This window comes from Natrix helvetica (genome assembly GCF_964273705.1).
Source record: "Natrix helvetica genome assembly, chromosome: 6".
Lineage (NCBI taxonomy): Eukaryota > Metazoa > Chordata > Lepidosauria > Squamata > Natricidae > Natrix > Natrix helvetica.
In genome coordinates, this window is record NC_138553.1 from 85,297,624 (window position 1) to 85,325,258 (window position 27,635).

Below are 27,635 nucleotides of genomic sequence, written 5' to 3' on the forward strand. Positions count from 1 at the left end.
CAAAGACTCTGCACTTGGATCACTAGCTTAAGATAGCAAGAAATAGCAATAGACCTTTAGGCTTATACACAGCTCCATGTGGCTTTTACAGCCCCCTCTAAGGGGTTTACAGAGTCAGCCCCTTGCCCGCAACCATCCGGGTCCTCCTTTTACTGGCCTCGGAAGGATGGAAGGCTGAGTCAACTTTGAGGATTGAACTGCTGGCAGTGGGCAGAATTAGCCTGCAATACCACAATCTAACCACTGGGCCACCAGCAAGGAGAATGAGAAAGGGAATAAGAGAGGCATTTCCTTCCGAGTGAGTGTGCATGGGACCACAGACACAAGCAGCAGGGTTGCTCTGCAGAAGGAAAACTGAAGCGTTTGCAATATGTAACCACGACAAACTCTGGAAGTAATTGTCTAGAAACCATCTGATACTTTCCAAACTTTTGGTTGTGTATTTTTTCCCCCTTTTCGTTATAGGATGCATTATTTGTTTGTTTGTTCTGAAATCTGAACCGTAAAAGTTTGTGGGGCAAACATGGACCTTGTAATTTGCAAACAGAATATAGAGAATAGCATAAAATAGCAGAGTTGGAAGGGACGTTGGAGGTCTTCTAGTCCAACCCCCTGCTCAAGCAGGAGACCCTCTACCATTTCAGACAAACGGCTCTTCAGTCTCTTCTTAAAAGCCTCCAGCGATGGATCTTTAACATTCATTGAGTTTTGAAGAGTGGCCCAAAACAATATGGAAGCAGATGTAACTTTTATAGTGACTATCAGAAAAAGGAAGGAAGAAGAAGAAACATGGCATGATATCCATATAGTTAGACTCGTGTTTCAAAATGCTTCCACCTGTTGAACACTGCTGAATGGATGGGCAATTGAACACCATACCATGGCTCTTCTGAGGAGATCTCCGTAACCTTTTTCATCCTGTCTCTCCATCGTATTTATTGTCCTCTCATTCTGTGTTCTTCAGTCTCATCAAGCAGCAGAGTTTCTCAAGTCCATACTTCTAAGTAGATGAACTTCTGTTTGTTGATAATCCCCTCAGCTGAGCTGTCAGCCTCCATGTGGCTCATAAGTGATTGGCTTGTTCTTCATGTCATCCATAACTGTCTCCACAGCCATAATTCAAAGGCATCTATTCTCTTTTGTTTCTGATGAGAGAGAGAGGGAGGGAGGGAGGGAGAGGGAGGGAGAGACAGAGACAGAGAGAGAGAGAGGGAGGGAGAACTATAAAGAGAAGGGATATTTGATATTCCTATTTGATTTGCAAAGTCAGCAATCAGATGATTCTGATCCATTCTTCAGCTAACCATCTCAACGTATTGCTCTTTGGAGGGAGAGCTGATCTTACATTTCTTTATCTTCCTGATCACTCGCCATACCAAGCCACGAATAAGATGGGTTTTAGCTTTCGTCAGTTGGACTACAGGGCTACTTTGCTGAAGCTAAATAACCTTCAGGGCCTTAAGACACAATGGCCTTTGTTTCCCTTTCCAGCAAGTCCTCATTCTCAAGTAATACTATCCCTCGAGTTTTTTTCTAAGCAGCCAAGCTATCAATCGGCAGGCCTGTCAGCTCCGCTTGGCAAGGAGGAGCCATTTTATTGCCTGGGGTTTGCCAAAACACGGAGAAATCAATATAGTTTTGCTTAGATAAGTGACATTGCACTACATCTAATAAAAGAATCAAAGGCCACCTGACATTCTGTTACAATGAGCAGAGCTGTGTGTTCGCTAGAAAAAAGGAAAAAGAATTCACGGAGGTGTGTTCGGATAGTTTTCAAATCTGAGACAAGATTCTGCAACCGGATTGCCAGAATGGATGGTCTGAACAAACTTTACAGGCATCCAGGAGAACTTCCTTTCATCGGTTTGGTGGGAGCCCATGTTGGTCACGTGGAGGGAGATATGCGCCTGCTCCTTCGTTCTATAGAAGCCAGAATTATTCTTTTTATAAACAGTTATGTAGACCTGGATACTGTGCGTAGACAGATGGGAATGCACGATTCCATTGTTTGCCTTTCAAATAAAAGCAAGGAAAAGAGAAGGATAACAGAGTCACTGACCTTTCTGGAAAACTCTGTTATAATTATTGCTCTACGGCATCAAATCTAGCCACAGCTACCACCAAGTCTGTCAGATATTAGCATATATCGAGATAAGTCTCCCCTCTGGTCCGCTACTACAGCGAGAAACAGGTATCCCTCTGATTGGTCGAGGGGCGTACCCGATCCCTATAAAAGGGGAACCCTCCGACCGCAGAGCAAGCTGGATCACTACTACTACTAATAAAGAGCTGTTAAGTCACTTCGTGTCCGCAGTCTGTCTCTCGTTGCCCTGATCTAACAAAGTCCTTTCCCCCAGGTGATGTCATCTCAAACATAAGCAAACACCGCCTTTAGATTTTGTTGAGAAGCTTGCCAAAGCTGAAGAGGGAACCAAGACAGGCAATTCCTCCTTTGAAGGTGAATGTTTGCAGCTCAGGGTTGACCCGAGAGGCCCTCGGTGCTCTCTGAGCGTGGAGGTTTTCTTGCAGACATTTTGTGACCCAAGTAGGTAACACCATCAGTGCTGAAAGGGTTTGCAGGGAGTGTTTTATGTTCACAGTTAAGGAAAACATTGTTCCAAAACACCCCATGTTTTCTCCTAAGACTTATAAATAGTTGCTCTTGTCAGGAGTTCGTGAGCTGTCAAAAAATTCAAGATGGCAGCCGCCATCATGTAGGTGAAGCTCCAGGCGGAACCATCACAGCCGTCATCTTGATGTTTTTGACCTCTGCGGGACCTGGAACTGACCAGCTGTGGACCTCAGGGGCCTTTCTTCCATGGGGGCCACGAAAGGAGCCTCCCTGAAGAATGGGTGCTGTTCACACATTCAGAGTGCCCTGGGCAGGAGCTTATGGCTGTCAATGCAGAAGCACCCAAAGTGTGGTGTGGAACTCACTTCCATCTTCAGGGGGTCGATGGGAAGGACGTTTAGACCCAGCGCAGAGGCTTTGGCTTGAAGTAGCAACCATCGGACTCCAGCCGTGCGTGGATGGTCTTTCTTACCTAGAACATAACGTGTGAAAGGGGGCTCAGATCCTCCGCTTTAGCTTGATGGATGGAATCTTCTTCCAAATTCTTCTCTCCACCTTCAGAATTAGCTTTATTTGTTTTATAATGGAATGTGGCCGGTAGGAAGACCTGACTTGTCTATGGATCAGGTCTGGGACTGGCTTATAGAAAGAAGTCCAGGATTTCTCAAAAGATCATTAACTTCAAATGAGGGTAAATACAGGATAATCTCCCAGGATAATAATGTTGCTAGAATTAATCTCTTTTTCAATTTTGAAACACACAGCCGTGCCAGGAAAATAAAATTCAGCACTTAGAGACAACAGTTGACGAATCCAAAGGACCTTGAGTAGACCAGATACCATTAACAGAGGTTGGACAAAGGGAAACCCTGCAACTCACAGGCTTTCCAACAATATCTACTCTTCCCCATCAAAACGAAACATGGCTGGCTCATCTAATCCCATTATAATACAATGAGCAGCTATACTGATTTTGAATCAATATCCAAACCTTCAGCTGCCATAGATGTAGGATGCCAATGGATAGTTTAACAGGAATGCAGATGGTTTTCATGAAGCTGAACCCAATAAATCCAAACTAGATTGCAAAAGACTGAAAGGCAGCCAAACATTAGCTGGATTCTGGACATGTTGCTCAAGTAAATCACATTAAAGTGAGCATACAACTAACAATTGCCTTATGCTGCAAAAAGCAATTAAAAGAACAACAACAGAGTAACAGAGTTGGAAGGGTCCTTGGAGGTCCTCTAGTCCACCCCCCTGCTCCAGCAGGAAACCCTTTACCATTTCGGGGCAAGTGGCTGTCCAAACAGTCTCTTCTTAAAAGCCTCCAATATTGGAGCCCCCACAACTTCTGGAGGCAATTTCTGTTCCACTGGTTAATTGTTCTCAGTGTTAAAAAGTTTCTCCTTAATTCCAGATTGCTTCTCTCCTTGATTAGTTTCCACCCATTGCTTCTTGTCCTGCCTTCAGGGGCTTTGGAGAATAGCTTGACTGTTTCTTCTCTGGGGCAATCCCCTTAGATATTGAAATGGTGCTATCTTGTCCCCACTAGTCTTTCTCTTCCTTAGACTAGACATCCCCAATTCCTGCAACCGTTCTTCCTATGTTTTAGCTCCACGGCCCCTAATCATCTCCGCTGCTCTTCTCTGCGTTCTTTCTAAAGTTTCAACTTTTTTTTGCATTAGACGTGGTCTCTGTAAGTGACCCCTAGAAAGTTTGTTTTCAAGACAGTCTGATTAATCATGGAGGCAAAACACACTGCTGTACAGAATGAGGCGTTTCACTGGGTAAGTTTCATTGCAGATCTGTTTGCAGAGGGTCATCCTTCTCCTTCAAAGGCCAAAGATAAAAAAGTTGACCTTCCAATCTAGTGAAAGGTAGCAGCAACCCTCCAGCTCCTCCTGGGAAGAAGCCCCACTGAAATCAATGCCTCTTGCTTCTCTGAAGACGCTGCTTTCCCCATAAATACAGTTGACATTATGAAGGCGACTCCTTAATTGTGGTTGCCAGAAGGCCACGGCTTCTGTAGGAGAGCATTGGCACCACCTGACGGAAAGTCACCTGGACTTCAGGGGAGTCAAAGGGGGAATTGACGACATGAATGAAGGCCAAGTGAACATTGACTGGAGGTTGGGAGACAAGGAATATCCGAGGAGTAGCAGGAGGCTTTCTTGGGGAACTTTTCAGCAGCATGGAAATGAGAGGAAGCTTTAGGAAGTGGGGCCTGGAGCATAGGGAGCCTGTCTTTCCTTCCTCGTCCAGATCTCTTCTTCCTTCTCTCTCTTCGCTTCCCTGTCATTCCCTAAGATCCATGTGGAAACTTCATCAGGGGGAAACTTCCAAGAGGGCTGCAAAAGGGAGCGAGGGAGGCAGAACCGCAGAAGCCAAGGCAAGCAGTCCGAGCTCCCTCTCAGCAGAGGCAAATTCAAAGCAAGACTTTCCTTGTGAGCCCCTCTCTTCTTCTGCAAAATTCCCTCAGGCGGCTTGATCCCCACTTTAAGCATTGCCATCACTGCAAACATATTCTACCCCCCTCAAACATTAAGTGGAGAAAAGCACCAGCTGCAGCTCTCTGTGCTTTTCCTGTGTTGTATGATAGGGAAAGGGATCTCCTCTCCTTTCCCCTCTCCTCTCCTCCCTCCCTCCTCTCCAATCCCTCCCCTCTCCTCTCTTCTCTTCTCCTCTCCTTCCCCCTCTCCTCCTCTCCTCTTTTCTCTTCTCCTCTCCCTCTTTCTTTTTTCTCCTCTCCTCTCCCTTTCTCCTTTTTCCCTTCCCCTCTCCCCTCCCCTCTCCTCTCCCCCTTCCCCTGCATTCTTTTCTCCTCCCCTCCTCTTCCTCCCTTCCCCTTTTCTCCCCTTTCCCCTTTCTTCCAATCTTAACCAACACCTGGTTACCATGAGTAATAACTCTGGATGAGAGCTCCCCAAAACTGTATGGGATATTCCTGGTACAATGGGCACAGAATCAATGGGTACAGTGGGGGTGTTTGGCATGCATTGCATGTACCGGACAATTCAATGTGTGACTCTTTTCTGCCTCCCCCCCCCCCAATCTTGTGAGAAAGGTTATTTAAACAAGAGGGACTGGTCTGTTTTTTTAAAGCCACATAGCAATTCGGGCCGTTTAAAAATTTCCAGCAGATATAAGTTGACTCTGCTATTTTAGGAAAGTTTGTTATTCTCAGCCTCATCCTTAGGCCAATAAACCATGGCTGTCACTTTCTATTTTTAAGGCAACCTTTTGGAATGCCCGGTGTGCTCCTTCATGACTTCTTCACAAGAGATTGTCCACACAGGGAAGTCGTGGAGCAAAAGGCAGACGGATCCATCAGGGTAAAACCCAATGTAAATGAATATTTCATAACTCTGTGGCACAATGTCATAGGTGACTTTTTTTTAAAAAAAATTCTTAGTCAGCATTGACTGAAAGGCACCAAAAATTATGAAATTAATTAATTCTTCAATGCGCTTTAAGAAAAAAAATCACAGGTATTTTTTTTCATTCTTTAATAACCAGATATACAGCAGGGAGGGAGGGAAGGGAGGGGGGAAGGAAGGAAGGAAGGAAGGACATGGATGGATGGTGGGATGGATAGAGGGAAGGAAACAAGGAAAAAAAGAAGGAAGGAAGGAAGGAAGGAAGGAAGGAAGGAAAGAAAGAAAGAAAGAAAGAAAGAAAGAAAGAAAGAAAGAAAGGGAGGGAGGGAGGGAGGTTCAGAGAGGAGAGTAAATGTTTTAGAGCTTCTCAACTGCTCTGAGCAGCTGAAATTGGCAGGCAGATCCTTTGGCTAAGACTCCAGTCCAGGCTGCCCTTGACTTCCCACCGTTCCTTCAGCCACCGTTCAAAGTTACAAGTGCACTGAAAAGAGCAACCTGCTTTTTCCTCACACTTACAGCTCTGGCAGCATCCCCACATGATCAGAATCCAGGCCCCTGGCAGGGATTTGGTCAGTTGCAACACCCCAGGGTTACAGTCGTTCCATTTGCTGCCTCCCCAGCTGGGCTTCTGATGAGCAAAGTCCAGAGGGGAATCCAGTTTCATTTAACGGCTGCATGATTCACTTAACAACGGTTGTGCTTTGCTTAACAAAAAGGATCATAAAATCAAGCTCAGCTCACTTGGCAAAGGGAACTCTTGTTCTGATTGTGCTGGTGAGCTGTATATCTGCATCCCAAATGCAGCGTTTCACACGGGTTCAGCCTGCATTCTCATTTCTCAGCTATTGAAAAGTGAGCAGGTAACAAATAGATAGCAGGTGAAGACATAAACTGTGAATCAAGACAGGAGGAAGTCAACACAAGCTTTTCATTCTGTCTCCTCCAATTGCTCAGATGTTTGTTTGACTTAGCAATGGCTTCATATTTTTAATACGAAATAAGAGAGTTTTTTTTAAAAAATGTTCTGCTTTACGACCGAAGGAAAACAATGTATGTGTGTCTCTGCAGCCATTTCCTGTGGCCAATGTTTGTAATCATTACTTTTCAACACTCTCTGTGGAAATCTTACTATATTGATGTTGCGTTGAACACCAACATTTGGATGACAGCAAAGTTTTCTCCCTTCTATTTGCCAACTTTTGAAGAGCTGCAGGAGACAAAACCTTCCGCTCCTTTTTTCTTTTCTGGTATTGTTTCCCAGGTCAAAATGCCTCTCCTTCCATTGGGCTTCCCTTCCACGTGAAAACAGAAGCAGATGCGAGGCAGGTTGGATGGAGAGAATGGCAGAGGGCAGGAAGGTAGGATTATCCGTCCCTTTCTCCCCCACTGTTCCCATCGAATTAACCATCTCCTCTCCCACAGCCTTACATGAGATGAGAAACACCACAAACCGGGTAGACCAGCCTGAAATCAAATGTGCCGCCATTGGCTCATGGTCTGAATATCACTGAGAACACGTATCTAGCTTTGCTGGTATGCGCGTCTTTCTCCAAAGCAGGGAATAATCATGTGCCTTCTCAAATTCTTCTCTCACTTAATACCCTCCCCCTCCCCCAAAAAATAAGACCTCCCCGAAAATAAGGCAAAGCATTTATTTCAGGGGGGGTCAAAAGAAAATAAGACCCTGTCTTATTTTCAGGGAAATACGGTGCATGGAGGAATTTATGCCCTTCCTTGAATCTTTCCAAAAAAAAATCCATTTCGCTTAACCTTCTTCCTGACCACTCCTTGACTTCGTGGCCTCTTCTCCTCATCTTCCAAGCCCCCAATGTTGGCTAGGCTAGAAAAAACAAAGCCAACCCAGTTAGTGTGGGTGCCGTGTTTAATGTCAGGCTTTCCTCCAGCAGGAAATTTTGACTCTTATTTCAGGAATTGACTTGGCAGGGAGGCTCACAAATACAGCTTGGCTAGATTAGATGTTTTATGGGGTAAATAATAAATATACTGTCTGCTGCAGCACACAGAAGTCAAGGCCCGTGCTCTATATGTTCCATATGTTCCAGGCTTTAAGGCATCAACTTTTTTCTCCTACCTTTCTAAGGCAATTGATCTCCACTGCTGGGTTCAAGAACTGGGGAGGGGTGGGTGGGTGGGAAGGAGCTGCACCTGAGATTTGATGATGCCGACCATGTCAGGCTTAGTCCAAGAGCAACACAGAAGGATCTTGCCAGAATTCAGTTCTTTATTTCTTACACACAATAGACAGAATCTTGCCAGGTTAAACCCTTACTACTCTCACCCTAATGGAGAATCCCTGGGAGATTTCTAGGCAGTGGCTGCCCTAAATCTCTCTTCCTCTGCCTCCTATTTAGCTCTGGTCTCTGCTGACTTCTTGTCTCATCCACCTTTCTGGAATTTATCCCTTCTTCCTGGGAAACTATTGCTTCACTGTAGCCCACCACCCTGGCTCCATCCCTCACAGATAGCTCCTTCTAACAATTACCAGCTTCACTCTTAACAATGGAGGGGTTGAGTAAGCCTGAGAGTCCAAAATTGCCTTGTGCCGGCTGGGGAATTCTGGGAATTGAAGTCCCCACATCTTAAAGTTGTCAAGGTTGAGAAACATTGATTACATGGTAGATTTCTTTCACCTCCTACCTAATACTCTATAAGCTATTATTCAGAGTAAAAAAAAAACCCCAACAGCCAGCCACCAGGGGGCATTTTTTCAAGGATTTATTAGAATTACCTGGATTAATTTTAGCATCAACCAGGCTTTGGGGTTTATTCTATTTTACTATAATGAAGATGGAGAAAACCTTTCTTCTAGAACCTGTCAGATTCTGGCTGTATGGTTTGGATTTGGGAGAATCTTACATTCTCTGATATCCGAGCAACCACTTAAGACAGATATTGTTCTGCGGATATGAAATCTTCCTTCAAAACTTCAGAAATTGTTACCCAAAGCTTAAAAGAAGGGAAACTGGCAGATGAAATTGAACAGAGGAACTTAGCAATTTTTCTAAAATGGACTTGCCCATTTCCTTAAAAAAAATGAAAACAAAAGTGGAGACAAACAGAAACAATCATCCAAAACAAATTCAGATCCAGGGAAGGGAAAAAGCCACTTTTTAAATATCTCAGATGTTGCCACAAAGAAGAGGGGGGGTCAACCTATTCTCCAAAGCCCCCGAAGGCAGGACGAGAAGCAATGGATGGAAACTAATCCAGGAGAGAAGCAACCTGGAATTAAGGAGAAACCTCCTGACAGAACAATTAATCAGTGGAGCAACTGGCCTCCAGATGTTGTGGGTGCTCCAACACTGGAGCCTTTTAAGAAGAGAGTGGACAACCATTTATCTGAAGTGGTAGAGGGTCTCCTGCCTGAGCAGGGGGTTGGACTAGAAGGCCTCCAAGGTCCCTTGAACTCTTCTTCTGTGTGCCATATGGTTATCTGGATCTTGATTCAAGAACTCTCATCTAGAAATGAAGGGAGACTCTCCAGCCCTTGGGAAGAGGAGTGCAAGAGCCAGAAGGGAGTCAAGCGGATCTTGAACAGTTCTATCCTAGCAATCAAAGACGGCGGGTCACACCTGGGTAGGCCCTGTGAAACACCTGGGCATTGAAGGCTGCTTCCGAGAGAAGATTCCTGGCTGGAGTAACATTGGCAACCATCTTATCCAAAGAGGGATCCTGTGGGAATCGGTTGCAGAAATCCCGACTCCCATTGACTTGAACCCAGCTGCTGCTTGGCCCTTTGCCACTCCCCGTTGCAGCCAAGGAGGCTTTGTGGCTCTGCAACCCAGCCTAATAGTAAGAACATTTGATTTATGGCCTCCTGCATCTTCCCTGCCAGAACCTTGTTGGTAGCTGGAAGAAGCTTTTTTGCAGCTGCACAACACACAGACACACAGACACACACACACAGAACTCCCTTCCAGATGTTGAGCTTGTGGGACTTTGAGTGACACAAAGATCATCCATGAGAGGAATGCCATGGTCTCTGTGGCATGAAGTCTTCCGCCCAGCCAGCAAAGGATAAATCACGAATGGTCGACTGAGAAGGGATGACGTGGATGGAAATCCTTCTGGACCATATTTGCAAGCTTCCTTCCCCCAACATCTCCTCTCCTGAAATCCGGGTCGTCTTCAGCTTGGCCTCTTCCCCAAAGACAAAAGGTCCTTGTGTAGCCTCTTAATCGATTGCTGCTGCTAATAGTTGGGGCCTTATTCATAATATCATTAGCAGCTCTTGCCAAGCGGTTCTCAGAAGCGAGAAATGAGTTACCAACACTTCTTTAATGTGCAATAAAGTGGATTTGCATGTGGGAGAAAATGTAATTCAGCCTGCCCCCCCCCCCGCCCCAAATGGATACAGAGGAACACAGAGGCAAGGAATTGGGCACCCAAGAAAAATAAGTCCTCATTTCCCCCTCGATTTACAAAGGTTTCTCTTTTAAAAGGGGGAGCCTTGGTGGATTGTGTGTGGGTGGAATGAGGGGTTGAAAGGAATTAAGAAATGTCCTATTTGTGAGAACAATCTATGGAACAGCTCCTTCCCTCCAGAAGTAGTGGAGGTTTTTAAGGAGAGACTGGACAGCCACTTGTCTGGAATGCTACTTGCCTCCTCTTTGAGCAAGGGGTTGGACTAGAAGGCCTCCAAGGTCCCTTCTCTGTTATTCTAAATCTTAGTTTGAGCTCGGTACGACTGACCTCCCGCCTGCCTGGCCGTTCTTGACTGGCGCCTTCAGGCCAAGAACATCCGCAGCCTTCCTGCCCAGGTGAGGCCTTGATGACTCCTGGGGAAGGAGCACAAGGGCCCAGCCCCCCCGGGGGGCCTTTGGATCCCTGGAAAGGATCTGGCTGCTTCCTCCCCTCTTCAGAGGGACACAAAGGAGGAGATTTTGTGGCCCAACTGTGGCACTCGGGCAAAAGTTCCCACTTGCTTTGGGAAACCCAACCTAGTGACTCACCGTAGATGCCTAACAACAAGGACAGGTCTCTCTCTCTCTTGCTCTCTCTTGCTCTCCCAGTTTCTCTGCTCTCTCCCCCTTCCTCTCTCTCTCCTTTCCCTTTCTCTCTCCCTCTCCCTCACTCGCTCCTTTCTCTTTCCCTCCCTCTCTCCTTCTTTCTCTCTCTGCCTCTCTCCTTCTGTCTCTGTCTGTCTCTCTCCTTTCTCTCTCTCTCTCTCTCTCTCTCTCCTTTCTGTTGCTCTCTCCCCCTTTCTTTCTCTCTTTTCTCTTTCCCTCCCTCTCTCCGTTCTCTCTCTCTGTGTCTCTCCTTCTTTCTGTCTCTGTCTCTCTCCTTCTGACTCTCTCCCCTTCTTTCTGTTTCTCTCTCTGTCTCTCTCTTGCTCTCCTTTTTTTGTCTCCTGTTCTTCTCTGTCTGTCTGTCTGTCTGTTTCTCTCTCTTTCTCCTCCTTTCTCTCTCTCTCTCTTTCTCTTCCTTTCTCTCTCTCTGTCTCTCCGTCTCTCCCTCCCTCTGTCTCTGTACAATACCTAATCCTCAGTCTGAAGGCCTCAGAGGCCCTGCGTGAATTGAGAGTATCTTTTTTGGGCTCATGTTCATTCCAAATGGAAGTACGATGGGATTGCGAGAGAGCAAGCGGGAAGGTTTCCTACCGGCTTTGCCCCCTGGACCTTCCATTCTGTAGGAGGACTCTGCTCCCCCCTCCCCCCATCTCCCCTCGTCCCCCGAAGGGTCAGGAGAGACGGTTGCAGGGCCGATTCGCCTTCCCTCCCAGACTGACCTCCCTGATCCCAGACTGACCCCCCTTCCCTCCAGCTACTCAGGAGAGAGGAAGGGGGGAAGCAGAGAAGGCCACTGGCTTCTTCCAGGCCTCAACCTTTCTACTGCTGCCAGTCCTCGACTTACAACCATCTACTCAGTGACCCTTTGAAGTTACCACAACGCTGAAGCGTGACTTATGACCCGTTTTCACACATACGACCGTTGCAGCATCCCCATGGTCACATGAAAAAATTAGGCACCTTGATTTTACGACGGTTTCCCTCTCTCGGGTTGATGCCATCATTACTTGCAACCTTCCCAACTGGCTTATGAGGAGCAAATGGGGGAAGACAGATTCACTTAAGAACCATCAATCATGGTTTCCCCGTTTCCCTGTCGGGGTGGGATTTGTGCAACCTATAGAGCAACTTTGACCCCTGTGCCCTTGACACGGAGTGCCCATTGAGGGCTTGGCATCTCTTGCTCTCCGGATCCCCACTGCCATCGCCATTCTGCCTCTTGTCTCTGGGCAGAAGAGGAGGGCTGCAGATGAAAACCCACCTTTTGCAAAACTCTTACTGCAAAATCCCTTTCCCCCCCCTCCTCTGAACAGAATTACCGGCCTCTCCCGAGAAAGGCTGGGGCTGCCTCCTTCTCCTCTGCCTGCCAATGTCTTCCTTCCATGGGATCTTAAGTCTTCTTCCGAGTCAGGATTGGCAACACGGTTTTTCTAAAATTATAACCTGCCTGGACTTTTTATTCCTCAGCTTCATTGTGGCAGAGAGCATCGTCTGGACTAGCTTAGAGATGGTTGCATTAATAATAATAATAATAATAATAATAATAATAATAATAATAATAATAATAATAATAATAATAATAACAACAACAACAACAACAACAATAATAATGAAAATAGAAATAGAAATGAGTATTTTAACTTATTGCATCCGTGTCTGGTTTGCCCATGGCACTGTGGCAGAGGAGGACAGCGCTCCAGAGGGCCAAGGCCATTGCCCAGAAGGTCACGGGTTGTCCTCTCCCCTCCTTGGAAGAGCTTTGCAGCTCCCGCTGCCTTAAGAAAGTTCAAAACATCCTTATAGAACCTCTGGCCCTCCTGCTGCTCTTGGAGGGTGAATGGGGGCCTTGGAACCAGCCTTGATTCCTGGCATCCATGGGAGCATGGGGTCTCCTTGGCAAGTTCTTCATAAACGCCTTGCCTTTGTCTTCTTCCTAGGTTTGAAAGAGAGGGCCTTCCCAAGGTCCCCTAGGTAGATTTCTACCTGGCAGGACTGGAACTCAGAGCCTCCTGGTTTCTTCCCAGCACTTTTAATCACTGCCCCAACCCAGCTTCTCTCTTGTACATTAATTATAAAGTGAGATAAATGCCTTCTTATTATTTCATTAGCTCAAACAAAGGGGCAGAGAACGGGCACGTCTCTCTCTCTCCCCCCCACCTCTTTCTTTCTCTTTTCCCCTCTCTCCACCTTTCTCTCTCTCTCTCTGCTCTTCATTTCCATCCCTTGTAAATCTTTTTCTGAGTTTCTAAGGTGGGGGGGGGGGGGAATGCAATCCAAACGGTGCCAAACAAAATGAATCAGGAGGAACCCACTGGTGCAAATCCAAAACAGAGCCTGCCTTCCAGAGCTTGTAATAATTTGTTTTGACCCTTTCATGCATGAAAAGTCCACAACCCCCCCACCCCAGTGTTTAGATACATTACAACACCAGGGAAGAGAGCCTGGGCAAACCTGTGCCTTTTTTCATAGGAGTGACTAATTCCACGTTAGTAATCCTGTGCCAGTCCCAGATCGGGTGACTTAATATTCCAACTCCCGAATTTACTTATTTACTTAGCTGTATTTGTAGCCCTTCCCTGCCCCACAGGACACTGGAGGAGAAGCTGCAAAGCGAAGTTTATTCCATTCATTCCGGCAGCCACCCAACTCAACCAAGTGGCTCTTTTAATAATAAAAGCAACAAATGGAGTCACCTTACTGGAGGGACGGGCAGCCTATAAAGTTAATAAATAAAAGAATCCATGGTAATAAAAATATTAATAACAGTCCTGCTCCCATTCTGCTGAACTAGGGCTGCTGAAGGCTCCATTGGAGTCCAAGAGGGTTTTCCCTCTTTCTTTTGGCTTGTGGCATTTTAGCAGCTGGGTGAGGGTGAAGGCTCCTTCAGAGGAGGGTCTGTGGTCCTCAAGAGAAGGCCAGCAGCCCCTGGCCTGGGCAGGGGGTTGGAAGAGAAGTCACCCAAGGTCTTTGGCCTCCTCTTTCATCCCAGGAGACAAATGGAAGGTCACCTGGGGTCTTGGCAGGGGAGTCTTCCTCACTTCCATCTATTTAGGCCACTTAGTCAGAGTTAAGTCAGAGGCTTCCTCCCTCCAACCATTGCAGCAGGCTAACTTAGCCCACTGGCACTCCAAAGCTGTGGTAAGGTACAATGCCCAATCATTGCATGATGGGAGTTGTAGTCCAACCTCTTAGGAAGGCTCCAAGTTGACCACACACACAAGGTGTGATGGGCTTTTAAGGTGGGCCTTCTGAAAGACCCTCTCCCCAGCTGCAGCCCTCCTTCGGGGCCAGAAATGGGGCTTGTTACCCACCCTCCTCCCGATGCCGAGTACCCGAATTTTCTCCAGGGGGGCAGCAACGCCTAAGAGAAGCGAAGGCTGCCTTGGAGAGGGGAAGGGGGAAGAGGCAAGCTGGGGGCCGTGTCTGTGCCACGGGGGGGGGCGGGGGGAGACGGGGCCCCGGACTCTTGGAGAGGAAGCCCAGGACCGGAGTTCACCTCCTCCTCCTCCTCCTCCTCCTCCTCCTCCTCGCGAGGAATCCGCCTCCAGCCCTCCAGGAGGAGCAGTGGCGGCGGGGATCCCCCCGGGGCAGAGCGGGGACTTCCCGGGAAAAGCAGCGGCGGAGACCCTCCCTCCCCTCCGGCTCCACCTCCGCAACGGGCAGGTTGTAGGGGAAGCGGGCGGCGGGGGCTGCCCCTCTCGCTTCGGGGGCTTCTCCGCAGGCGCCTCCGACCCAGGCAGACCCCGACAGGTAGCAGCTGCCCCCACCTGACGGCCCAACTTTGCGCTAAGCCGCCTTGGGAAGCCCAGCCTGGCAGCAGCCTCCGGGCCACGCGGGGGGCGGCAGGCGAGCGCCGAGCAGGGCTGGGCGTCTCCGGGGCGCAGCGGGCGGCCGGGCGAGGGAGCGGAGCGGACGTTCTGCGGGGAACTTTTCTCGACTCCCAGACCCGCCCCGGCGGAGGTGCCGCCCGCCCCGCCCGGCCTCGGTCCGCCCCCGCCGCTGCCAAGAGCCGCCGCCGGGCAGCGCAACTCAGCGCAGGGCTCGCCCGCCGCCCAGAAGGAGATGCGCTCCGTGCCAGACGACGCCCGGCCCGGCCCTCGCCCGCTCTGAGGTGCGCCGGCTCTCCGTGTGTGCGTTTGTTTCTCCCTCCCTCTCCCTCTCTCTGTGTTGCGGGGGGCTTCTCCGCCTTCGCTCCCGGCTCTCCCTTTCCGCGCACGGCGGGTAGCGCCGGCCGAAGTCGACTCGGGTAAGAGTGGCGTGGGGATGCGCGGACGCGTGGAGTGGCGCTCGCTTGCGGGGAACCGCCCGCGACTTCGGCGTGAAGCGAGGGGAGGCTTTGGCTTCTCTGGCGTGGGTCGGAGCGCTGCTTTCTCGCGAAGGGGAAAGGGGAACTGCGATGGGGAAGCCGGGGTGGCATGGCCTCTCCGAGGGAAACTGAGGCAGCGCCAAGAACGTGGGAATGATGTTGCGGGGGGGGGGTATTATCGCCCAAGGAGAGATTCTTTTCTGCTATTCACGCCTTTTGCCCTCCTGGTTTGGCTCCTGCAGCTTTCTTTGGGGTGACTCTGACTGGGCGGGCAAAGCGCTCTGAATAATAATAATAATAATAATAATAATAATAATAATAATAATAATAATAATAATAATAATAATAATAATAATAATAATAATAATAATAATAACAACAACAACGACAACAATGACAACAATAATATCCTTGTGTTGGTCGCCTTCAATGGGAGGGGTGAATAATGCACCATTTGATGTCTGGAGTCTGCTGGGAGGGGGGGATGTGTGAGTGCAACCTAGAGCTTAAATTCTGCCCTCTGAAATCGGCCTCCCTGGTTTGTTCCCGTCCAGCTGAAGCTTTCCAATAGGTTCATTTCCTGCTGGGTGGATCCCCTGACCCTTATATTTAAGATCCAGCCCTGAGTTTTACTTCTGTGTAAAGTAAAAGTGTTTATGGATGCGCTCACCCTTGCCAGCCTGTGCCAGAGTTGCCCTCTCTGGTGATGCCAGAGGGTCTCCTTAAGGTTGAACTGCCGGGCGAGGGCTGGTGCCCTTTATTGTTGAGGATACCTGAGCTCCTGGTCCTCTCCTCCACAGTCACAGTGACATTGCAATGTGGGATGGCACTAAGTAGAGAGATGTGCCGTGATGCAGGAAGGGAGTTGGGAGCCCAGATGTTCCCTGGCAGGTCTTCAAGTCCTTGCCTTCACATCTGCAGAACGTGGCCTTGGCATCTTAAGTCAAGTTAAACTTCTTATCTGCATCAGCATTACTGACCTGAAGGTTTTTTCCTCTTTTGGCCCCAGAGGACCCACAAGCTGGCTCAGGATTAGCTGGGAAGAACTTCAGCTCTGCAGGGGGGGGGGAGGTCCTGATTCACACCCAACAGCCTTGCTCCCACTTTTGCAGGGCTGAGAGGCTGAGAGGGCGTTGGGCTGCTGCCATCAGCTCCGGTGGAATTATTGGGCAGGCAGTTCTGCCAATCTGAAGCCGAGCTGAGCCGACTCTACGCAAAGCAAGGAAGGATGAAAAGGGGTTAGGATTTGGGTGGGCACAATTGGGGAAAAGGAAAAGCCTATTTGAGGAGGGGGGCAAAGCAGCTCCATGCTGAAGATACTAAGAGGTGGGGGAGCTTTTAAAAAAAATTGTTGTGTAAAGTTGTGGAAATAAACATCTTTGAAACTGGGATTGGACAGAAATACAGACTGAGCACTAAGGTTTTTAAAAGCTTTTTTGGTCATATTTATTTTCAAATGGTGCTTGTTCAAGATTACCAGTGGAATATGAGGACTGTCACAAAGATTATTTGTTTGTTTGTTTGTTTGTTTTTTGTTTGTTTATTTATTTATGGAAAGGTTAGCATGGCTACACCAAATTTTCCCCAATCTGAGCTCTCCTGAATTTGTGAGCATGAATGAGCCCCTCTTCCTCCAGGAACTCCGATTTCCCCATCATGTTATCCTCTGAACAAGCTTAAGTAAGAAAGAGTCAGTGGAGAAATCCTCCTAGGGTCAAAGCCACCCCGAGAGATCCCACCAGGGCTGCAAGAGATCTGGAGCTGGTCTTCTCCATCCTGGTCTCTAGCCCTCTTAACCACTAGGCCATGCTGCCTCTCCCTGGACAGCTGGATGGGAATTGTGTCCATCCATATAAGGTTCACACTGGAACGGTTGTTGCAATGAACAGTTAATCTTCCCAGTCTTATTTTGCTTCTTTCCATTGTAATATACAATCTTCTATTGCCGTATATCCCGTTCTCTCAAAAGGAAAAGTGCAGCCGCTTCTCAGCCAAAGTTCAGGGGAGACTGCAAGAAAAACGGGGGCCCTCAAGCCAAGATGGTCCCTGTGACAATGAGATGAAAGGCCTGATTTTTGTGCGTCTTGGACCAGGCAGAGCATGGATCAGACCATGGCACTCACCCTCTTGGCTTCTTGGGCCCTATTCTGTGGCCCAAGAGACACAGGTTAGAAAGCAAAGGCTTTGGGGTAAGTAGATTCGTTCGCCTTTAAGTGAGATGCCCAAAGGACGCAGCACCTTTGCTTGAAGGGTGCCGTTATTGGCGTTATCCACTTGGCGATTCTCATGAGGTTCTCCCACTTCGAAAGCCATTCTCAGCTGTGGGCATCTGAAGAGGGAGAGTCCTTGAAGTCTCTTGCGGAAGGGAGGACTTGGGCTGATTCATTGAGGCAATAAAGGTTGCATCAGGGCCAAGAGCCTCCACTGATGGGCAACTTAATGTCTTCTTTTCGTTGCATTTACGCCTCTTGCTTAATCTAGAACAGAGGTCTTCAAACTTGGCAACTTTAAGACTTGTGGACTTCAGCTTCCAGAATTCTCCAGCCAGCAGAAACTATCAGTGAGCTATGGGTTCACCCTGGCACCTCAGGGTCTGGGGGCTAGGAATCCTCTTTACTATACCACGGTTACTGTAAAAGAGTCGTGCTTAACCCCAAGTTGGGAGAAGGAGTAGGGATCATCCAATATAGGGGTCTCCAACCTTGGCAACTTTAAGACTTGTGGACTTCAACTCCCAGAGTTCTAAGCCAGTTCTAACCCTCACCCAGAATTCTGGGAGTTTGAAGTCCACAAGTCTTAAAGTTGCCAAGTTTGGGGACCCCGATCTACAAACTGCAGCTCCAGAATCGACTCTGTTTTATTAGCAGTAGCCTTTAGTTCCACTCTCCCTTGCCTCATTTTTCTTTTTGAAATATGTGCGGCTCCCGTGTGCTGTGCAAACCCTGCCTCCCGGTCTGCTCCATTTGTGGTTCAGTGCGTGGTGTGTAAAAAATATCCCGGAAGTCAACAAGGGCCGAAATGACTTCCAAAACCTGGTTGTGGTGCAGAGTAAAGCTTTACATGAGGCATGCAAGCCCAGAGCAGAGCGAGGGGGTTCTGTCATTCTGTTGTCAGGCTGAGGGTCTTTAATGCCTTGGCCAGTCTTTAGCACATTCCTCTTTCTTGGAGATGTTGGTTTAATCAACCCTCTCCCTGGCTTGTTTTTCTTCCGAGGTGGCTAGGAATATACCTGACGGAGATCCATTCAAAGCAGCCTCTGCCCCTCAGCAGCCTTTTAATGACAAGGATAAGCCAAACTTGAGTTCTGGCTTTGTGCAGGGAGGCAGATCAGTCCTGACAATCCCCTCAGCCATCACATACGGCAGGGGGAAAAAACCAACCCTTTTTTATAGTGTTTGCAATTCTCTGATTAAAAGAATCTGAATGTAGAACTAAATATACAATGCATAGTGCAGGCACAATGGGAGGGGGGGGGATTTATGTTTGAAAGTGTGTCTGCCAGGAAAATGCAGGCTAACCAACCAAGTATATGCGTCATAGACGTTTCCCCCCACTTCAAATAAAATTCAGAATGACAAAAAAAGTGCAGCATTTCCTAGGAGGCCACTCTGGTCTGTGTTTGCGTTTCAGCTTTTCAGGTATTAATCCAACATTTGAAAGTGATCTTAAACTTGTAAACCTCCGTCCAACCTCATTTTATTCTGACTTTGCCTGCCTCCTCTTCTGCTGCATCGCCAGTTGTACAGGGACATGATTACGCTTCTTTCGTTTAAATTTCCTGGGCTCTCTGATAAATTTTATTTGTGTCACTTGTTAAACAATCAAAATGAATTTATTCCTCTGAAAGTGGCAACATTTTGCAGCATTATGTGTAAGCTTCGCAGAGGTTGCCAATAGTTCTTGTTGTTAGGGATAGTTTTGTGTTGTTTTATTGAATGGACTTTTATTTTATCAACAAAGTTTCTGTCGGTCTATTCGTTATATCTGTTTTACACTGCAAGTTTAATCTGTTTTAGTTAATTGTTCCTGATTAAAGATGCTTTAGAAAGAAAGGCTAACTCATTGCTAGCTATTTAAAACTTTTCCATGCTGCATTTATTTCCTACTTTGTTCTTTGTCTCTCTCTCACTCCATCTGATCATCTATTTCTCTATCTCTCCATTTATCCATCTCTGTCTATCTCTTATCCATCTATCTACTGTAAATTATATGGATTAAACTCTCTGTGGGCACAAAATGTTGGGGTTTCTTCCTCTCCTGGTTTTAGAAAAAATCTTGGACCGCCTTCTGCTCTTCAGAGATTTTTGTTTTGGTTGGAGATGATTGAAGAATGTAATCTTTACAAATGGCCTGATTTGCATCCCTTCGGACTCATATTCAGATTTGAACACAACCATCCTCTGATTTCTCTGCTTTTCTGGATGTCACAATCCAGGTTATTTATAATTGATGAGTGCATGTTAAACCTCACATTTTTAGACAAAGTACCCATGGATTTGAAACATAGAATGGAAAACTACCAACTGGTATCGGAAAAACATGCAAAAAATTACATGGATAAAAGATTTTGTTTCTACTAATAAAGGATATGTTCAAGGTCAATTAAAAATTAATTTTGATGATAAATTTGGGTTTAGGAAGAAATACATTAACAGAATAATTGTTTTCCTCATCCTAGTCTCTTGGCTTTTAAAAAAAACATTCTGATATGTTATTTTTGGGGGTGTGTTTGTGTGTGTCTGCAAGTACCTTTTACATTCACTCTGAATTTCTGAGTGCAGGTAACATTTGGTAGTCCCTTTTATCACTGTTCTTCAGGCATAAGCAGGGAAACAGAGATTGTACTGTGAAACCAGAGTTTGCACTCTCATCTAGGTTTACAGCTGTTTACAGTATGAAAGTTGGGATGCCCCTGTTCCCAGAACCTGATTTAGCTTGACAATGCTCAGGTTTTCTTCCTGTCTGGTTAGCTGGATCAGGGCGATTTAGGGGGATTTAGTTGTGAAATCAAGACAGGAGTGGCTTTTCTTTTACCTCGCCTACCTGGAGTCCTAACGCATTGTGAAATAACAAAGCAAACCTTGAAATAGAAGATGTCCATCTCTGCCTACTCTGGCAAGAGGTTGAAGAAGACAATCATGGGGTTAGTTGGTTAGAAGGGACGTTGGTGATCTAGTCCAAACCCTGCATAGATCCTCAGATCTCACCTCAGGCAAATGAATGTCTCACCTTTGCTGGAAAACCCTCCCTTGACGGAGCACAAGTGACTTCAAGAGACAGGCTCTTCCACTGCTCAATGGGGTGTTTCTCAGCCTTGACCATGGTAAGATGAGTGGCCTTCAACTGCCAAAGCAAAGTTAGCTGGGGAATGCTGGGAGCTGAAGTCCAAGCATCTAGAAATAGTCAAGGTTGAGAAACACTGGCTCTTAGAGAGGAAAATTTCAGCCTGGATCTCCCTCAGTAAACAGGCTTCCGCCCACTGCTTCCTCCCCTGCCCTGGACAATATGGAGAAGGAATCCACCCTCCTCTTCCACGTGACAGGTCTTCAACATCAAAAGACTTCTGTCAGGGTTTTCCTCAGTCCCTTCTTCTTTAGCCAGGAGGAGCCAATGTTACAATGAGACTACGTGCAATCTCAATGCTCTGAGATTGCCATCGATACTTTTGCCACTGGGTGATCTACATGGACCTAAACCGTCCCGCAGAGACGGTGAACAGGAAGAATACGTTTTGCTGATCTCAGGGACATCGCAAAGTCCCTGATCGATCCAAGAGAAGTTCTTCAAGCCAGCGACAAAAAAATCCAGCCATTAGGCTGATGAAGTTGGGGTGGCTCCAAAACAGAAGGATACGGAAAGAGAAAGTGTTTCCAGGAATTTTTACCATTTTAAAAGAGACTGCCTATAAAAAACGTAAAGTTAATGTAAATTGGAGAACAGAAGAAATAAGCGGCGGAATTAAGTTTGGAATGGTTTTGGACAGTGGGTTATCTTACTTTTTAAATGCTATCTTCATGAATGGAATTTATGCAAGCCTTTTAAAATGAATGGATTAAGTTTTCTTCTTCTATTTTTTTTTCTTTTATTATTCTTTGTAACTTATGGACTAAAATTCTCCTCCTTCATTACTGTGGGTGTTCTTCTAACTCATTCAAGAATCAGACTTTTTTTTAAACTTGAAATAAAAAAAGATACAAAAAGAAACAAAGAAAATTGCAACAATGCTACTCGGAGGCTGAAGGTTTGTGTATTGGAAATGAAACATTTTTACTTTTCTCACTGATTATCCTGGCTTGGCACTCCAAGGTCTCACTGCTTGTTTATAGAGAGTGATAAGAAGAAAAGGATACAGATGTCCCTTTGAAGTATATCTTTAACCAGAGAAAAGTGAAAATAAAACGTTATTGTGAATCTATGCTTAATCTTGTTAACCTTCCAAGCTAGAGCAGCAGTGTTTGTTAGCTGGAGATAATGGCACAATTTCAACAGCAGAAAGAAACTTTAAGTCTGCAAAATATATTCTCAGAAATACAGAAATTATCAAACACATATGAGAGGATAGAGAAGAAGTTGGAAGACTTAGAGCATCTAACAGCAAAATATGATGAAGAAGTTGGAGATGTTTATCAAGTGGAAAAAGTGGAGGTTAGAGTCCTAAAAATCAAAGCGGAAAGTGAATATAAAGAAATTTAATTTGCTGATATTTATGGTGATTGGTTTGTCTCTGAAAATGGAAAGAGTGGAATAATGAAAGAGGAATTAAATGGACGGGAAATCTACCCCAGAGGGCAAGATACAGAAGAAGAAAAAGCAAAAGAATTTATGGATTTAAAGAGAGAAGTTTTATTAGCAATATCATTGATAACACTATCGACAATCAAAGATAGGCTGATTAAGGAAACAGAAGAAGGGCATTGAAATTACATGACAGATTTTATAAGCAAGGAGTTGCTAAGAGGAGTCCATACAAAGTTGATTAAGGAGATGATTAGAGGACTAACACCACAAATGGCAGAAAATATGAGACTGTTTTGCTACTGGAAAGATACAGGTTGATAGATGGAAGAGTATAATTTAAAACTAGTTAAACTTAGTGAAATTTAGTGACAATAGATATAGTCAAATAATTGATAATGATAATAATGTATACAATGAGTAGTATTATGATAAGTAATAATTGGATATGAATATTGAATGGTACCCATGAAAGGAAGTTTATAAATCCTTTTGGATTATATCTAAAGGTTAATAAAAAAGAAATAAGTTAGATTCAGTTAAGTCTTGATTATTGGGGGGGGGGGAATGTTATGATACAGGATATAGTCAAATAAAGGAGGGATAATGATAACAACGTATATACATGTATGGGTACACCATAAGGAAACTGGATGTAAATTGTAAACAGTGATTTGGAAAGGAGGATTAGAAAATTTTGTTATTAAATATTATGGATGTTTAGCTAGAATAGGACATAAGGATTCAGTGTTATCGGAGGATTTTAGAAATAGTAAATGAAATGCCAGTATGTGGTTATGTATTAAATCTTGGTATAATTTATAATTGTTTATGTGTTTAAACAATTATAGTCAAATGAAAATGGAGGTATGATGATGGTAATATCTGATATCTGAATTAAAATACTTGAGTGAATATGAATTGTGGTTGATGACTGTGGAAGAGATGCACGAAAACCTTTTGTAACCAACTGATACACTTTCTACAGTATGTAAAGAAGGATGTGTTGTGTTTGTTTTGAAAATTAAAAATAAAAAGATATATTAAAAAAAAAAGACTTCTGTCAGGGTTTTCCTCAGCCCCTTCTTTTTTAGCCAAAGCATAGATGGTTCCTTTGACCCAGAGGTCCCCAAACTTGTCAACTTTAAGACTTGTCCACAAGTCTTAAAGTTGACAAGTTTGAAGACCCCTGATTTAACCCTTCTTCATAGGACTTAGCCTCTAGGAGCCTTGCCATCCTTGCCTTTTGAAGTGGCAACCCTCGTACAACTCTCAATGCATCTTCTGTTTCCAAAAATGGATCCACCTCCTTTTCAATTCCCAATCTTCCCTCAACTCCCCCGCCATTCTGGATGCTATTTTGGAAGCCCCAAGCCCTTACATTCCACAGGCTGGCATTTCTGGATCCAGGGCTATGCGGTAATTGAGCCACACATTTCTGCTTTTTTCGTGCTGCTAACTTTTTTCTTCGTGGATTTGATGCTTTCCACCTGCAGGAAGTCTTTTTTTTGTTTTGCATCGACTAGAGTGCTGAGAAAAGCACATTTGCTGCTCTGAAAAATGCCTCTTTTCAAAATGCGTCTCTTCATTTTTAAAAAAAATAGTTTTTATTAAACATTTTAACCTTTAAAAACAACAACAAATACAGAAAAAACAAGACAAACGTAACAATGTATATACTTTTACAACCTTCTGTATCGGCATACATGTTTAGCTTTTATAGTTCTCTATTCTACGTTGCCTTCCTATCGGTTTTGATATCTGTAATAGTGTAATAACAGTTGTACTAACAATTTTAATAATATTAATTGTTCATATCACCATTATAGTTACATTATGGTCAATACTTTAAGTTTGATAGTAATACTATCTCCTGTTTTGGCTTCTGTTTTCTAGCCACTTATAAATTCTATTCCATATTTTATAATAATCCAATTCTTTTTCTTTTAACTCCATGGTCATTTTGTCCATCTCTGCACATTCAAGTACCTTTATAATTATTGTTTCGTCTGCGGATGTATTGATTTGTTTCCAGTTTTGTGCGAAGGCAATTCTAGCTGCAGTGAGTATGTGTAGTGAGATTTATTGTCTGTTTTTGGGTCTAATATTCCTAATAAGAATGATTCCGGTTTCAGTGCTATCTTTTGCCACCGTCATTTCTTCCAGTCATTTCTGAATTTTGCACCAGTAACTCCTTGTGATGGGCCACGTCCACCACATATGGTAGAATGTTCCAGACTTGTGGCTACATCTCCAACATTTGGGGGATAGATTTGGATACATCAAAATGCATCTCTTCAAGTGCATCCTAAAATAATCCCCAAAAACCCATTGCAACAATCCGTGCTGTGGGTGTTTGGTGGGCAGATTCCCTTTGAAGAATTTAAGCTTCAAATGCCGAATTCCACAGCTAAAGAAACACCGTTTCTGTCCAAATGCTTAAAATCTAGGGCTTAAAATCACCAGCAGTAGAAGGGTTTCCAAGTCTCTTGGTAAACACAGGCACATGAGTTCAGGAAGCAGCTATTTTGCCAAAACTGACCAGGATTTTAGAAGATTTATTTATCATCCGCTTGAGGGTGGAGGAGAATGGAGGAGATGTGATTTATTCCAAAGAGGGGGAATTGTTGGATTTCCCTAGATATTTTAAGTCCGCTCTTCTGTTTTTTGTTTCAGACTGTGCAAACTGTATATTGATTGCATCAAGTAAAGAAAAGGAAAGGGGGGGGAAGGAGGGGCTCTAGCTGAAAGGACATAAGCAATATGGTTTTACTCGGTCCCTGAATAACATTCCTCTGCCATGACCACAAACTCCTGCTGATAAATGTACATAAATGAATTGAGAAGAGGCCACTTTGCGGAATGGAAACGTTTCATGCTTTTCACTATTTTACACTCCCATGTATCTCGCTTTTCATTTGAATCCGTCGATGACTGACGGCAAGAGGCGGTTAAAAAAAAAAGCAAAAGCAAATTTGGCTGAGTGGAATTTCCCGGAATCTCCCGTGCAACTCTGGAGGGAGAGAACGTGAAGAAATAGTGAATATTCCCTTGAAACTGAGCTCAAATTCCTGGTGAATTCAGGACTTGTGGATTTCTTTGAAGATTTTTTCTCCCTATTCCCCAGTGTAGCCTACAGCACTGGGATTTCCTCTTGGTCTCCCATCCAAGGCTTTGCCAGTCAGACCTTCTTTATCCTCCTGAGATCAGGTCAGGTGAGGCTGGCCAACTTCCATGGGATAATCTGCTTGTTTGAAAGGCAGGGGTGGGGAGATGGGGTTTTATCTGCTAGAAAGCACAAGCTGTGTTTGCGATGACATATTCACACATGGGAAGATCCTGCTAAGAGGTCTTCTTTTCCTCTTTCTTTTCCTCGTGTCCCATGCTCTCCTGAATTCACCACCCAGCTCTAAAGCGGGACCTGCCCAAGTTCAGGTTGCAATGAAGCTGCACCTGGTGGAATAGCTCTGAGGTTGTCAACTTCTTTGCTTGTTTTAATTCAGGGGCAGTTTTTTTTAAAGCACTCTTGAGTTTTAATTGTAGTCGATTTTCAGTGATGTTTGGGCAACCCTTTCCCCAAATGCAAAGAATTTGAATTCAGGACCTTTTCTTCACTAAGCAAAATAGAGAGAGAGAGCTGAGTTCTAAGTTAAGAAGATAAAGAGAAGATAGAGAGGATGATGATGATGATGATGATGATGATGATGATGATGATGTCGTCGTCATAAGCAGGTGTCCTTCTCATCTGGGCCGTGCAACTATACTAACGGAGAGCCTTGTTGGATCTCTTTGGATTCAGTTTAATCTCTCTCAGAAAACACCCCAAGAAAATCAGAACCATTTGTGTCTCAGGGAGGGGACTTTCATCTCCCGGTGAGTAACACATGGGAGAGAAGGAATGAAGGACCAGGAAAAGGGAGGGAAACAGAAAAGAAAAGCTGCCAGAGTAATCAGCTGCAATGCTGCCTGTGGCTTTGAGAGGGAACAAGGCACGGTCTGTGGGAGTTTTCTGGCACGTGAACAATGAACAATGGAAATAGCTTTGTTAACACTCTTCCTAGGATTAATATGCCTGTTTTATGTTATCCCCCGTCCCTCTGCCAGGAAAGGTTCACAAAACCTTTGCTGAAATCTTTATCTACCGGGGCCTCCTGTTGCTTGGAGGCTGTCATCATCCCTGTTATTGCGACTATTGTAATAAAGTGAAATAAAGAATAATAAAGGTTCCTCTGGAAACCCAAAGGGGCTTGCTGAAAAGTTAATTTTAAACAGAACAGCCTTATTGTGTGTTCACGCTGATCGGATTTAAACAGCCATCCTAAATTTACCTCCAGCAAATTGGAATATGTGTGTGTGTGTGTGTGTGTGTGTGTTGCCTCACTTTTGAACAATTTTCATGCACGTTTCCCGAAGTTGGTCGCAGAACAATTTGCTCATTTATGGAGGACTTAGAATGTAGAACATTGTGATCAGTTTGGGATGACCTGAATTTTCAGAAATTTTATACCGTACTCGTACAAATCCTCACTCATAGCATGCAACGTGTACCTTCAAATGAATTTAAATGCATTGCATTGTTTTTAAAATAACCACGAGTTCTGTGAAGGAGATAAACTTCTGAAGTTTTTTTTTTCCTTACTGATTTCATTTATGTGGTTTCCCATCTTGTATAAGCAACTCTGGGTAGCTATTACAGTTCGTTCTCTCTCTCTCTCTCCCTCCCTCCCTCCCTCTCTCTCTCTTCTCAAACCTTTATGTGTAATTAGTGTAGAGGCACTGCAAATGGCAAGAAGGATGGCATATATATTAAACAAATAAACTCGGGACTTGCTTCGGTTTGACATTTGGAATGAATTAACCTGCACCTGTTTTCTAAACTGTGCCTCGCTTGCTTTCATTTTGTAATGAAAGACTCATGAAGCACACTCGCTCTCTTTCACAAGCTTAACCTGGTTAATGGCGCTTGGGGAGTTGTTTTTCAGATGGCTTTCTTAGGATGGTTAGAATAGATGGGAAGTTTCATTATAGGAAAGAAGGAAGGAAGGAAGGAAGGAAGGAAGGAAGGAAGGAAGGAAAGAAAACAGGAGGAGAAAGGGAAGGAAGGAGAAAATATTGTGAATATTTAATATCTAAAATTATGAACATTATAAAAAGATGAGGATTTCATATGATAAATCATGAGGAAGGTTGGGATGAATAAGCAACTTGGATTTGAGAAAAGATCAGAGAAAAAGGAAAGATTAATAACCCATTTCAAAATATGCTCAAACTTGGAACTCGGGTTTTGCTGTTGGAGAAGAGAAGATCCTGGATCAGTACGGAAGAGATTGAGGGTTGATCATTTGGCTAAAGCTTTCTAAATTCCATTAGGTTGTCAGGATAAAGAAGACTTAGGGATAAAATATTTAAACTTCGATCCATCTTTTCTGAATTTTGGGTTTTTCCCCCCCATGGCGGGGGATTGTACATTTGAGTGCTTTTGTGTTTTCTAAGTATTTTGACCACGTTCTTGGCTCAAGAGAGGAAAAAATAATGAATAAAAGTTGTTTTAAAATGCATATTCCTATGTGGTGGATTCATACACAATGGCCCCCTCTTCCCCCTCCCAGGTC

At 45.0% G+C, this 27,635-nt stretch overlaps 1 protein-coding gene across 4 annotated transcripts in view; it reads left to right on the forward strand.

Moving 5' to 3' along the window:
* The first annotated feature begins 6,139 nt into the window (after positions 1–6,139).
* Positions 6,140–27,635, forward strand: part of SEMA3D (semaphorin 3D) — a 119,115-nt gene continuing 97,619 nt past the window's right edge. The window contains exon 1 of one of the 4 annotated variants that reach the window (XM_081957239.1): positions 6,140–7,310. In XM_081957239.1, the coding sequence (XP_081813365.1) occupies positions 7,284–7,310 (27 nt within the window). In that variant the 5' untranslated portion in view covers positions 6,140–7,283. Of the gene's footprint in view, positions 7,311–14,086; positions 14,121–14,963; positions 15,094–15,133; positions 15,229–27,635 lie in introns of those variants that run through there. The other 3 variants (XM_081957242.1, XM_081957240.1, XM_081957241.1) reach the window with 3 other exon arrangements.